The sequence below is a fragment of the Diachasma alloeum genome, unplaced genomic scaffold, assembly GCF_001412515.2.
Source record: "Diachasma alloeum isolate Michigan unplaced genomic scaffold, Dall2.0 Dall_scaffold_00185, whole genome shotgun sequence".
Taxonomy (NCBI): domain Eukaryota; kingdom Metazoa; phylum Arthropoda; class Insecta; order Hymenoptera; family Braconidae; genus Diachasma; species Diachasma alloeum.
In genome coordinates, this window is record NW_021680351.1 from 1,567,576 (window position 1) to 1,582,250 (window position 14,675).

General features: G+C 37.5%; 2 protein-coding genes across 4 annotated transcripts; one reads left to right on the plus strand and one right to left on the minus strand.

Moving 5' to 3' along the window:
• Positions 1 to 513: 513 nt before the first annotated feature.
• LOC107048037 (nicalin) lies at positions 514 to 6,178 on the plus strand. The gene is made up of 7 exons (XM_015270987.1): positions 514 to 854; positions 1,581 to 1,768; positions 2,138 to 2,467; positions 2,793 to 3,002; positions 3,534 to 3,938; positions 5,157 to 5,377; positions 5,768 to 6,178. The coding sequence occupies exons 1-7, from the start codon at positions 680 to 682 to the stop codon at positions 5,904 to 5,906; spliced, it is 1,668 nt and encodes a 555-aa protein (XP_015126473.1). The 5' UTR covers positions 514 to 679; the 3' UTR covers positions 5,907 to 6,178.
• Positions 6,179 to 7,571: 1,393 nt separating this feature from the next.
• LOC107048127 (caspase-8) lies at positions 7,572 to 14,598 on the minus strand. Of its 3 annotated transcripts, XM_015271141.2 has the most exons (4): positions 14,415 to 14,598; positions 11,604 to 12,200; positions 9,637 to 10,439; positions 7,572 to 7,860 (listed from the first exon to the last, which is right to left on the minus strand). In XM_015271141.2, the coding sequence occupies exons 2-4, from the start codon at positions 12,172 to 12,174 to the stop codon at positions 7,750 to 7,752; spliced, it is 1,485 nt and encodes a 494-aa protein (XP_015126627.1). In that variant the 5' UTR covers positions 12,175 to 12,200; positions 14,415 to 14,598; the 3' UTR covers positions 7,572 to 7,749. The 3 variants fall into 3 exon arrangements, with proteins under 3 accessions (XP_015126627.1, XP_015126625.1, XP_015126626.1); XM_015271139.2 differs by lacking the exon at positions 7,572 to 7,860 and having other exon boundaries at positions 9,364 to 10,439; XM_015271140.1 differs by lacking the exons at positions 7,572 to 7,860; positions 14,415 to 14,598 and adding an exon at positions 12,366 to 12,459 and having other exon boundaries at positions 9,364 to 10,439.
• Positions 14,599 to 14,675: the final 77 nt, after the last annotated feature.

Here is a 14,675-nt window from a genome sequence, read left to right on the forward strand (position 1 = left end):
TCACGGAGCATCGCAGAAGCCGGAAAGTGGCAACTTTGTTTAGCGCAGCGGCCAGGAAGTTGACGCTTTCCGGCCGGAGGGCAGAAAAAACATTTTTTCACGAGTTACGAACAATATTTTTCATCACAATGTGGCGGAAATTGGACTTTTAGGCACGCGGAGCGTGCCGAAAAGTTCACTTTTCGTCACAGCGTGATGAAAAGTTTTTTTCGACCTTGTGACGAAAACCGCTATTTTTTACTGGGATTTTTCCTGCAGTTCTTGTTATGAAATTTTTATTATGAAAATGTCATCGATGTTCATTGCTTGAACATCAATAACATCTTGATGTATTGAAATTCTAAAAGTCTGAACCTTTTTTTAAATAATTTCGTCATTAAAAAAATTGTCGGAAATATCCACATTATTCTACCCAATCGCATCAACCTCACGGAGCATCGCAGAAGACTAGACGTGACCCCATTGGTCGGTCTCAGCCATTTAATTCAATTACGGGCTTTACATGCTCGCAGTGGCCCAGATCCTCGCATTCCCTCGTCGGTGGTCACGAGAAGGCAGTCAAGAATTCAGGTTTTTAGATAAAAAAACGATAAAATTACCGAGAACCCCAAAATTAATCGGACGAACTCTAGGTTGAGTTCATTTTTAACAAGCTAGTGCTCCAGTTCGAGTGGAAAAAATGTGGTTAGAGGAGTGCGATGGGTTTGCGGAGCTGTGTAGAGGTTATCTACCTTACTACCTGCTCATAGTGCTCCCGATATTTATCGTGGTATCACCAGTGAATCCCGTGACTGCATCCCACGAATTACCAGTCTACAGAATGCACCAGTACGACCTCCACGGAGTGGCTCATGGTAAATGTTTCGTCGATCGATTTTTATCTCATGAAATCCATGCATTAATCAGGGGGATGATGTGTCACTCCATGTAGATGTGGAATTTGAATTCATGAAATCCTTTTATGATGATTACCAACAAGGAATTGTTTCATTTGAACACATCATTTCCAATCATGAATTTTATTTAGCACTTTGACTATTTTTTCTCCAGTGAAAGGCCTTTCTTCTTTTGTAATCGAACGTTAGAGCTTTCATTTGAGCCGCATTTGTTCTTAACTTTCCGGGCATTTTACAATGATTTTATTATTTAAAGTTTGCAGGTCTTTATTTTAATCTCGATATTACATCGTTAGAAAATATTTCTAAAATCTGAACAACATGAGAAAAGTTAGTTTTGGGGGAAGATTGAAATTATTAAAAATTATTAAAAATGAAAAAATGAACAAAATGATATTTATGAAATTATTGAAAAATTGCAATTTTTCAAAATTATAAGCATTTTCTATAAATAATTGAGTAGCGAGGTGGTCAAAAGGTTTAAGTCGATTTTTGATATTGGCCAGTTTTCAACGAATATCTCGAAATCTAAGGGAGATAGCAAATTTTTTCTCATAATTTTTTTAGTAGCTCTCAATTGGCTCTACAAAAAAGATTACTATGAAAATTTCGCTATCTCTGAACATAGGAATAAAATCTTCCGCTTAAAATTCACAACGACTGAGTTATTACCAAAATTCCCAGGATGCAGAAGTGCCTCGATACAGCTAGAAGCCAGAACCCTCAATAGCTGGCAGACTTCTAGGCACTGCGTCATCGCGAGATTATCCGATATCACGCCCGACGTATTTTACACAATCAAGAGCAAGGCTGGTGCTCTTATCCTCATGCTGCCGAAGGACATGAAGAGTCTGACCCAAGACGAGCACCAGGTACTTCACCAATGTCTCATTTTCCTTAATTTCTCGAATTGATGTTTCCAAAATCTCCAATATCTCGCGAACCAACGATGCGAATTCCACGATTTTTTTCCATCTCAAAGCTCCAGAAAAGATCTTTAAAATGAGGCCAGACTCGTTGAATTCCACTCTGCCAATCGCCAGATATTGAGCGCTAACTTCATCAGATATTTTTGCAGAATTCGTTTCATCAATTAAAATTGTTTTCTCTTTCTCTTGAAGTGGATTGAGTCACAACTAAATTATTTTCTACGTAATAGGTCTCTCTTCATCTGTCCCAATTAAGCAACAACCCCTTCGCTCAATAAATTCGCTCATTCGTTACATTTTCTTGATTTAAAGCACATTTTGTCGCTCGAGGTCTCCATGGAGTCCAGTGGAGAGACAACAATTCCAGTCTACTTCTCTCCCTGGAACTCCGATCTCCAAACAATCCTCAATGATCTCGAGCACGGCCTGATAACAGACGCAAAAGCCAACTCAGAGCTACAGAATCTGATAAATTCCATATCTGCGAGTGGATACCAAGTGATTGTGGCAACTGGTCAGCCAATGCCAAAAACGGACGTTAAAATCGCCACTATTCAGGGAAAATTGGCTGGTGCTGGGGTCGAAGAGAAATTGCCAACAGTTGCATTAGTTGCTCATTATGACAGTAGTTCAGTTGCCACTGTAAGTACTCCACTCCCTTTTATTCTGCAATTGCTGTAAAAAACCAAAGCCCGAAAAATCCAAAAATGACTCGATTTGATTTTACAATCAATTCGTTATTTATAATTATCTCCGAATCTAAGGGAGATAGCGAAAATGCTGTTGAGACCTTTTTTGTGGAGAATTTCAAGAGCTACAAAAAATGACTTCACGAATATTTCGCTATCTCGCGTAGATTTTGAGATATTTTCAAAAATTGAAATGAAAAGAAATTAATTTACGTTCGTACTTTATTACTGGATTGTAATTAGTGGTGAATGTCGACTGATTTTTGTTTTTCCCGTAGGAATTATCTTTTGGGGCAGAAAGCAATGCGTCAGGTGTCTCTATGCTCCTGGAGTTGGCTAGATTATTCTCAGCTCTTTACTCGATCAATAAATCACGAGCGAAGTATAATATTGTGTTTCTTCTGAGTGGTGCTGGCAAATTGAATTATCAGGGGAGTAAAAAGTGGCTTGAGGATCAGTTCGATGGTGTTGAGGGCTCTGTCATTCAGGTGATTATTCATTCATTCATAAAAAATTGGGATTCAATTCGATAAATTCAGTGGAGAAAACAAATGCAGTCACAAGACTTCTGTTCTTGAAACCGTAATTATCTCTATAACGAGGTATTTTAGAGTAAAATCTCAAAAGATATTTTTTCTAGCTCATAAAATTCTCTACAAAAAATATTTTATGACATTTCTTCCTAAATCAATTCACGACCGAGATATTGCTCCTGAAAATATCACAAATTTTAATTGGCCAAAAAAACTAAAATATGAAATTTTATTGATTTCGAAATTATCTAATTAACGAGTTATTTTAGCAAAAAATGTCAAAAGACCATTGTTCTAGCTCAAAAAATTTCCTACAAAAAAGTTTCACGACATTTTCGTCTGGATCCACTCGTGACGGAGCTAATAAACCTGAAAGATCATGAATTTAAACAAAACAAATTTTAAAAAATCGAAAATAATCTCATTGAGCATTAAAAGTTTTTTGCATGTTAAATTTATGTTTTTAATACTTTGAATGATCATCAGGACGCCTCATACGTGATTTGCCTCGACTCAGTATCGAAGTCCGACGATCTCTACCTCCACGTGTCGAAGCCCCCGAAGGAGAACTCCTTCGGCAGTTTATTCTACAAAGAATTGAGTGCAGTAGCTCAGGTCATTGGTGGGACAAAAATCGAGGGCATCCACAAGAAGATAAATCTTGCAGAGGAGAGTCTGGCTTGGGAGCACGAGAGGTACAGCATAAGACGTCTCCCAGCAGCGACTTTATCGAGTTTGAAGAGTCACGATGATCCAGGGAGAACTTCAATTCTCGATGTGACGAGAGAGGGACAGACTGACAAGCTTCACAGACACACTTCCATTGTTGCTGAGGCTTTAGCTAGGCATTTGTATGGAGTTAACTCAACGAAAATATTCTCACCCCCTGTGGTAATACAAGTTTTTTGAATCTGTTGGAATTGAATGGGATCAAACATGTGAACAAATTGAATTGGTCACATGAAAAATCAGTTGATATCAAATATAAAATTTTATTGTTAAATTACGAATAATCAGCTGATTTTAATTTAGAGTTGTTGCAAGAAATTTATTATTTTTTTAATAGTCAATTCGCAATTCAGATTATTCACTGTATTATTTTTACGAGAATTTCATGAATAGAATTAAATTAAATTTTTGTTGTAATTTTAGTAGCAATCGATTTATCGTCTGTTTTTTATTAAAAATCTGGGGTTTTTTGTTTCTCATGATACTCACGGACATTCGAATCACGCGCCCGTGCGTGAGGGCGTAATTGCCCCGAAACTCCTAATTTTCCGAATCATTTGTTCAAATAACTTTCTTATGAAATTACGAATAATCAACTGATTGTAATTTAGAGTTGTTGCAAGAAATTTATTATTTTTTTAATAGTCAATTCGTAATTCAGATTATTCACTGTATTATTTTTACGAGAATTTCATGAATAGAATTAAATTAAATTTTTGTTGTAATTTTAGTAGCAATCGATTTATCGTCTGTTTTTTATTAAAAATCTGGGGTTTTTTGTTTCTCATGATACTCACGGACATTCGAATCACGCGCCCGTGCGTGAGGGCGTAATTGCCCCGAAACTCCTAATTTTCCGAATCATTTGTTCAAATAACTTTCTTATGAAATTACGAATAATCAACTGATTGTAATTTAGAGTTGTTGCAAGAAATTTATTATTTTTTTAATAGTCAATTCGTAATTCAGATTATTCACTGTATTATTTTTACGAGAATTTCATGAATAGAATTAAATTAAATTTTTGTTGTAATTTTAGTAGCAATCGATTTATCGTCTGTTTTTTATTAAAAATCTGGGGTTTTTTGTTTCTCATGATACTCACGGACATTCGAATCACGCGCCCGTGCGTGAGGGCGTAATTGCCCCGAAACTCCTAATTTTCCGAATCATTTGTTCAAATAACTTTCTTATGAAATTACGAATAATCAACTGATTTTAATTTAGAGTTGTTGCAAGAAATTTATTATTTTTTTAATAGTCAATTCGCAATTCAGATTATTCACTGTATTATTTTTACGAGAATTTCATGAATAGAATTAAATTAAATTTTTGTTGTAATTTTATTTTTATTAAAAATCTGGGGTTTTTTGCTTCTAGGAAGTCTCGAAAGAGTCCTTGAGCGTCTGGATGAGTTACTTAACTTCTCAATCGAGATCAGTGCCACTTTTAGCTGATAAAAACAATCCACTAGTTAATTCTCTTCAAGAAATAATGTCACGTTATTTGATAGACGTCAGGACGACGTTTCATACGCCTGACAAGAGAGATCCGGAGTTTGTATTTTACGATATTTCCAAGACGAATATGAATGTCTACAGGTACGTTACATTACATTAATTCATTGATTTTTCTTGTTTATATTTTAATTTATTCTTAATTCATCATTAACTCTCGAATTATTGTGATGACAAGTCATTTTATGAAAAGAACATCTAGGTTTTTTTAATAAAAAACCTAATCATCTTTATTTTTATTTATTTTGGTTTTAGAAAAAATGTCAAAACATTTTTTTATAGAAAATCTTTTTGACAGATAAATTCATCAGTGTTTTCAAAAAGTAGACTCTTCATTAATTTTTGAATTATCGGGATAAGTCATTTTATGAAATAAACAGATTGAAGGATTAAAGGAAAATTAATCATCTCCAAAAAAACTTTTGTAATTTTCCTCTGAACTCAAATAAACTTCAATTAATTTTTCCGTTTCAGTGTCAAGCCAGCCATATTCGATCTATTCCTCACGATAGCAATAAGTTTGTACCTGGGAATGGTATACCTAATCGTCCACAAATTTTCACACCTCTACAATTTGACAGTCCAGATGACAGTGAAAAACAAAGTCTCATAAAAAAGAAAATGAAGAGCCAAAGAAATTTATCCTCGACAATGCGTGATTGGAGGATTGAACGATAATTTTCGTACCCAAAAAATCGTCATTCGAAGGAAGATGCCATAGTTAACTAGTGGCTAGTGCATAACCCGTCACGAAATTCGCTAGTCCCCTGGGCCTTAAACATGAGATTTATCATCATCGATTTTCGGTGATAAACTCCTTGGGAGAATCTTCAAATTCTCTCGACTCCTTCCATGAACAAGTAAATAAAAAATCATTGCTCACGACAGGACTGTTTATTCAATAAATAATCCAGTTCAATTCTCTCCCTTAATTACAGCTCAAGCTTAAAAAACTTGTTATTTTACTTATAATTATTCAAACATTTTATATATATTTTCCTCTGTGAAAAGTACGAAACGCATATCACAGCATTTTTTAATATTTCCATACGAAAATATTTCGTATTTGGTCTGTGAATAAAAGTTAGAGGATTAATATCATATAAATTGGCATTGTAAAAATTGAAACATCATTGAAAGAGAGTTTTCCTTAAAAATAGATCGAAAATTTAGAAATTTTACTGGTGTGTTTATCAATGGGAATTATCTTTACTTTCTCGACGGATTATTATTCTACCTGATCAGGTTCTCAAGTATTCTAAAAGGGCAAATTAGAACAATTGTCTTGTCATAAAATGAATAAAAAGATTTCCTGGGGTTTTTCGATGGTATCGAAACAGGATGTGTTGCTACAAAAAAGGTCTCTTGACACTTCCTCCTAGATTTAAAGGAGATAAATGCAGAATCAACAAAAAAAATCGGGCTTGAGGGGCAAAAGTCCTGCCTTCAATCGTTAATATCTCAAGATTGGCTGAGTGAAATTCACCCACTTTCTTTCAATTTCAAGATCCTTGTTCAATCTTAAAAACCAATTCAGACCAATTAAAATCGCACTATTTGTTCCGGAGATTTTGAAGACCGAACAAAACTCGATTTTTTCAAGCATTAAAAAACATTCAACAAATTGAACTCTCCAATCGTCATTTCTCCACACAAATCGCACCATTAAACCCCGCTGTATTATCTTTCGGTCATAATTTTTACGTACGTGATGTAAAATCACGTGGAAATTGGTGAGGGTGGGGTAAAATGGACACTTTTTGCTTTTTTCCAAATGCTAATGACTCATTGAATTGTTAATGAAATTGTATCATTTTTTTTTTCAATAAAAAGGGCAATTTTTCCCCCTTGTGATGAGCCTAGACTGAACTGAATTGATAAATATATTTATGAGTTATGAATATTTTGAAAAAAGGGAAGTGTCCATGTTACCCCACCCTCCCCTATTTTAGATTGTGAGGATGGAAAATCAATCGAGATAACGTTCGAAAAATAATCCATCGGAGGCTTAAATCGAAAGCCATCAAAAATTCAAAAAAAGTCCACACCCCACCCCTTAAACCCCCCAACCCCTCGGTTCCCCGCCCCTAGCTGGGGCGAAATGGACGATGGGGTAAAATGGACACTTTTTACTTTTTTTCAAATGCTAATGACTCATTGAATTGTTAATGAAATTGTATCATTTTTTTTTTCAATAAAAAGGGCAATTCTTCCCCCTTGTGATGAGCCTAGACTGAGCTCAATTGATAAATATATTTATGAGTTATGAATATTTTTAAAAAAGGGAAGTGTCCATTTTACCCCACCCTCCCCTATTTTAGATTGTGAGGATGGAGAATCAATCGAGATAACATTCGAAAAATAATCCATCGGGGGCTTAAATCCAAAGACATCAAGAATTCAAAAAAAGTCCACACCCCACCCCTTAAACCCCCCAACCCCTCGGTTCCCCGCCCCTAGCTGCCCCCTCGATAGACCGGGAAATAAAAGTCCTCAGTGAACCTGAGGTACGTCACCTCTGGCAGTTGCGTGGCCATGAGCCCCTTCTCCAACTCCCCCTCGTTCATCTTGACGAGATACTGNGAAGTGTCCATTTTACCCCACCCTCCCCTATTTTAGATTGTGAGGATGGAAAATCAATCGAGATAACGTTCGAAAAATAATCCATCGGAGGCTTAAATCGAAAGCCATCAAAAATTTAAAAAAAGTCCAAACCCCACCCCTTAAACCCCCCAACCCCTCGGTCCCCCACCCCTAGCTGGGGCGAAATGGACGATGGGGTAAAATGGACACTTTTTACTTTTTCTCAAATGCTAATGACTCATTGAATTGTTAATGAAATTGTATCATTTTTTTTTTTTAATAAAAAGGGCAATTCTCCCCCCTTGTGATGAGCCTAGACTGAGCTCAATTGATAAATATATTTATGAGTTATGAATATTTTTAAAAAAGAGAAGTGTCCATTTTACCCCACCCTCCCCTATTTTAGATTGTGAGGATGGAAAATCAATCGAGATAACGTTCGAAAAATAATCCATCGGAGGCTTAAATCGAAAGCCATCAAAAATTTAAAAAAAGTCCAAACCCCACCCCTTAAACCCCCCAACCCCTCGGTCCCCCACCCCTAGCTGGGGCGAAATGGACGATGGGGTAAAATGGACACTTTTTACTTTTTCTCAAATGCTAATGACTCATTGAATTGTTAATGAAATTGTATCATTTTTTTTTTTTAATAAAAAGGGCAATTCTTCCCCCTTGTGATGAGCCTAGACTGAGCTCAATTGATAAATATATTTATGAGTTATGAATATTTTTAAAAAAGGGAAGTGTCCATTTTACCCCACCCTCCCCTATTTTAGATTGTGAGGATGGAAAATCAATCGAGATAACGTTCGAAAAATAATCCATCGGAGGCTTAAATCGAAAGCCATCAAAAATTCAAAAAAAGTCCACACCCCACCCCTTAAACCCCCCAACCCCTCGGTTCCCCGCCCCTAGCTGGGGCGAAATGGACGATGGGGTAAAATGGACACTTTTTACTTTTTTTCAAATGCTAATGACTCATTGAATTGTTAATGAAATTGTATCATTTTTTTTTTCAATAAAAAGGGCAATTCTTCCCCCTTGTGATGAGCCTAGACTGAGCTCAATTGATAAATATATTTATGAGTTATGAATATTTTTAAAAAAGGGAAGTGTCCATTTTACCCCACCCTCCCCTATTTTAGATTGTGAGGATGGAAAATCAATCGAGATAACGTTCGAAAAATAATCCATCGGAGGCTTAAATCGAAAGCCATCAAAAATTCAAAAAAAGTCCACACCCCACCCCTTAAACCCCCCAACCCCTCGGTTCCCCGCCCCTAGCTGGGGCGAAATGGACGATGGGGTAAAATGGACACTTTTTACTTTTTTTCAAATGCTAATGACTCATTGAATTGTTAATGAAATTGTATCATTTTTTTTTTCAATAAAAAGGGCAATTCTTCCCCCTTGTGATGAGCCTAGACTGAGCTCAATTGATAAATATATTTATGAGTTATGAATATTTTTAAAAAAGGGAAGTGTCCATTTTACCCCACCCTCCCCTATTTTAGATTGTGAGGATGGAGAATCAATCGAGATAACATTCGAAAAATAATCCATCGGGGGCTTAAATCCAAAGACATCAAGAATTCAAAAAAAGTCCACACCCCACCCCTTAAACCCCCCAACCCCTCGGTTCCCCGCCCCTAGCTGCCCCCTCGATAGACCGGGAAATAAAAGTCCTCAGTGAACCTGAGGTACGTCACCTCTGGCAGTTGCGTGGCCATGAGCCCCTTCTCCAACTCCCCCTCGTTCATCTTGACGAGATACTGCACCCTCTGTGTCCACTTGTAGACGGAGAGAGGGGAGTCCTGCCCCCTGGGCTCGCAGAACACATCACAGACAGCATTGATGAACCACGACCCTGTCTCCTTGTGGCGAATGGCCTTGCACTCTCTCATCGTCGAGGAGAACTGGAGGAACCGATCGTGATCTAGAGTGTTGACGCACCTCTCGCCCGCATTCCCAGGGGGTCCATCGGCCACAAGATCGTTCCTGATGGCGCGTCCTATTTTGTTCCCCTGGCAGGCCTGGACCATGACGATTTTGGGAACCATCTGGAGCTGGGGTACGCAAACGGATTTTTCTATCGAGGACAGGGGCACCTCGACGCCGTCGTGGGACACGAAGTGCCCCTCGACTCCGTGACTCAGAATGCAGACAATCAGGCCATCGTGTTTTCTCCTGTCGAAGTTTGTCTTTAAATCGTTTAATATTCCCTTGATCTGGGGGCTTGTGGGGTCGTTGAAGATGTTGACGGTGTACCCCAGCCCTCGGAAGGTGCTGTCGAGCCTGGAGACGTCGACGTTGCTGCTGGTTCTATCCTCGTAGTCGCTGTCAGAGACTGTGATGACATTTAGAATGATAACGTATGCAGATTTGATCAAATTGGAGACTGGGGGCTGGTTGTGATGGTTCGGAGTCGATGCGTGATGTGGGGGGGTGGGGGCCTTCAGGGGAGCCTTCTCGGAGTATTTCTGGAGGTCGAGGTAGGTGGGGTGGTCCGAGAGGCCCAGGGACTTCAGGGGCTTCAAAAGGTTCTGGACGTTCCCACGACCGTCTGAAATTCATGGCTTGAGGTCAGACTCGGATTGTTTCATTCGTTTAAGGTGTTTCGTCTGTAGATCACTGGGGTGAAACGGAAGGGGAGTCCTATTGTTCTCGAGCCCTGATTCAATCGCTGAGCACGAAATTTTTCAATTTTCAAGTAACTGTTCAAGTGTGCATTTGAACATTTTTTGAATGGTGGTTTTATTTATCAGATTGATTGATTTTTTTCTCATCACCTACGGGTGTCGAATAATTTTTATAGACCTTTTCATTCTGGAAATCTAGGGGAAATATTTATTTCGTTCATTCAACGAAAAAATCTCCGAAAAAACCATGGAAAATTCTGATAAATATTGAACTTTACAATGATATACACTTGAGCGCTCAAAAACCATGATTTATATGTAAATTCGATAAAGTGTCCGCAAATCCTAGGGGAATTAACATGGGAAAAAAGTGTCCGCAAATCTAGTGACTCTCAGAATGAAAAGGTCTATTGGATGTTATTCTAATTATTGAAATAATATTAAAATGCGTCTCGAGTTGGTAAACCTGTCGAGCTTTTCTCTCTCTCAGTTTCATGGTAAAACCCATGTCTTTCCCATGATGCTCACTGACATTCGAATCACGCGCCTCATAATTTTCCGAATCATTTGTTCAAATAACTTTCTTATGAAATGTGAAAAAAATCGCAAACTTATACGTGTTCTCGAGAAAGATTTGATTTATCACCCACTCGTTTTTCCTCAATAGTTCACTATTTTTTTGGGTGCCATGGAAATTTCCCTAATTGAGAGTGGGGTAACCTCGGAGGTTATAGCTGGAGGGTTTACAAAAACATTCAAATTTCATTATTTTTGTCTTGAAACTGAGATCTGAAGAAAATGTGCAAGAATTCTCAATGATTATAGCATACTTAGAAATTTCTCCCATGAATTTTCCATTTTTTTGACTTTTCAACCGAAACACCTTAAATACATGAACGGAACTTCAGTTTTATTCATTCGTTCTTTTTAAGCAATTAATTAGTCTGTTGGATTTTTTTTTCATAATGAATAGAGAATATTTGTTGATTTTTTCATTTATGAAGATTCGTTTATGTTTTAAAACATTGTCATTTTTCTACTTCTAGATGAATTATCCCGAATATAATCAATATAAACATAATATTCACCTGAAGACAGACTGATAAATCCCTCTCTCATCCAATAAAGAGCATGAATCTCCATAGGATCATCATTCTTCAACTCAGGGGGCCGAATCTCCCCATAAATTTTCCTCAACAGCGATTCCCTCTGCTCGTCATTGAGAACATTATCGAATAATTCGAACAGAAGTCTTGCCCCCGGATGAACTCGAGGCCCGCTCGGAATCGTAGGATCAGTTGTCATGGCCTGGGGCACGTAGATCCTCTCCAATTCTTCGTAGCTTTTCCCCAGCATTCTGATTTCTTTTTTTGCCTTTGTGATGCAGAGACCCTCAAAGAACTTCGTCTGCCAGTAGTTGATCTTCCCAACAAACCTAGAGAGAATTTTCTCCACATTCTGCCCGCAGAATGCTTCATAAACCTCTTTAAAACAATGAAAATCGTCTAGAATCAAGAAGAGAAGACTCAACTTCTCGTAATCTTCCAAGTCTTTCTCGACGTTTTTTAGCACCTCCATATCGATACTCGAGTCATCATTTATCCTGGGAATGTTTTTCTGCGCCGGTAGCGCATCTGTCACTAACTCTGTCATCGTCATCTATTTCAATACTTTATTAACTGTACCTGAAACAAATAACAGAAACAAATACACTAAGCAAACATTTCGAGAAGAAAAAAAGAAAAAATGCTCTTTTTCAATTCGGAATAACTTGACACCCGCGAAGTGAAATTGAATGATTTTCTTTTCTTTTTGAAGGTAATTCTTCAAGCTTTAAAATGAGCCCCTACCAATTCAAATCGCATCATCAGCTCCGGAGATATTCGCAAATGAACAAAAGTATATTTTTCATCCTTCATCTAAAAAGAGGGAATAACTATCGGACCAAAATAGCGTCTTCAATCTTTGATAACTCGAAACTGGCAGAGTGAAAAATGACAATTTTTTTTTCATTTTGAAGATAATTTCCGAAGCTTGAAAACGAGACGCAATTCGCCCAAATTGGACCGTTAGTTCCAAAGATATTCGAAATCAAAGAACTTTCATTTCGTTTCGAGTATCGATTATTCCCTAAAAGCAATTGAACTAATTAAAATCGACAATATGACGATTATTCCTCCCAACCAGGGTTGGGCATCTGTCGATAATCGCAGTTTTTTACATGACAGTGTAAAAAAACCCCGTAATTTACGTAATAAATGAAAAAAAATGTAAAAAAACCAACCGACGTTAGCTTCTATCGTAAAGCGTGAAATTTCGCGAAGATGATACCTCGCAAGGATCATACGTCTTGAGGGTCACACCTCGTAAGGGTCATACCGTGTACGGGATGATATTTACAAGGGTGAACCTCGTTATTTATTGATCTCTATTGAATTCGTCGCGTCATCATCTTTTGTTTTGACATTAACTTGTTTCATTCAGCATTCTAAAATGACAAAACTAATTTAATTGGCTTTGGTAGCTTTATTGATCTCTTCATGTTGGAATATTTGAACACAGCTCTTCTGTTTTTCTTCAAAAATCACTCGACAAGGTTTATGACGTGTTGGGGAAAGTCCCCAGAAAAGGACTAATTTATGATCCGTTGTGCTCCGAACTCGAGAGCGTTGCAATCCTTACCACATGTAGAAATTCAAAGGAAACTCTGTCCTCTGGAGTCATAAACTTTGTCTTGCTTTTCCCTCAGTAAAGGTTTTTCAAATAGTTAGAATTTAGTCTCTGGACAACGGTCCTCTAGTACAGTCGTGCCTTCCTCGTGCCAATAATAAAGAGTTCAAGTTAAAAGTATTCATTGCGTTACTACATTTATTTATCCACTTTTACCCATATCCCAATACTTCAGAACAAAATGGTTCTTCATGTCACACGGCGATAAAAGTATTATCTGGCGAATGTAGCTTTATAATCCGAGCCGAAGCTGAGGAGGTGATGATGGTGATGGAGGTGGTCGTTCTTGAGGTTTATACTTTCATCGCCGTGTGACATACAATAGTTTATGTTTCTGGGCCCGGAAACCGCGATTTAACCGAGGGAATCGATGTTACCGCTCTTTTACGGCCCTAGAGACATAAAATGGTATTTTATATCCCAAGTACCGAGAATCGCGTTCTAACGAAACGAAGTGAAGTTAAAATTTGCGGTTTACTTGTCTTCATCGGGAAATAATATACTATTTTTTATTATATGGATGTGTCCAATATTGCGTCTTCACGCACGAAAAAATTTAATAGAAAAATCTATCAAATTCGTTAGAAAATTCTATTGAATTTCTATTAAACTTTCTATTAGTTTTTGGCTAATTCTATTGACATGTTCAATAGAAAAAATTCAATAGAAAAAGTCAACAGAAAATCAAACGAAAAAACTTAGAAAATTTGAGCGGAGGAAATTCTATAGAAAATATCTCAGTAGAATAAGTTATATAGAAAAATTGAATTCTATTGACTTTTTCTACTGAATATTTTCTATTGAACATTTCAGTAGAATCGGCCAAAAACTAATAGAACAGTTCAATAGAAATTCAATAGAATTCTCTAACGAATTCGATAGTTTTTCTATTAAATGTTTTCGTCTGTGTTCGTCTGTCGGAATAAAATAAAACTCTAGTAACCGAAAATTGCAAGCTTTTCGAAGTAATGTAAAAAATGTCAAAAAATGTCAACCCGTCGAGGTAATTTACGTAAATTACGTCAGTAAAAAACGGTGTAATATACCAACGTAATTTGCACGCCCAACCCTGCTCCCAACTAACGAACATTCGAGTCCCCTCACAAGGTTAAACAATTTCCCCACCGTATTGCTTCCCCAGGCTAGTAGATAAGGACTGATTTACGTACCTGAAGCTGACCAAGGCCACTACATATTACGCGTATGTATTTAAAAAAAAAGTCTTTAGTGTTCCAAGAATCCTCCAGTGTTATCAAATACTTTCATAAACACAGAACTGCGTATCGCGGACATGACTGAAGTGCACTGAAGCCGGAAGAACTGTTGTGTAGCTGTCACACGCTCTCCACATGCGCCAAGCGCACGCACTCACTTCACGTGTGTGAGCCAATGAGAGCCAGCGAGTGCCTCCAGAGCCTTCCCATTGGCCG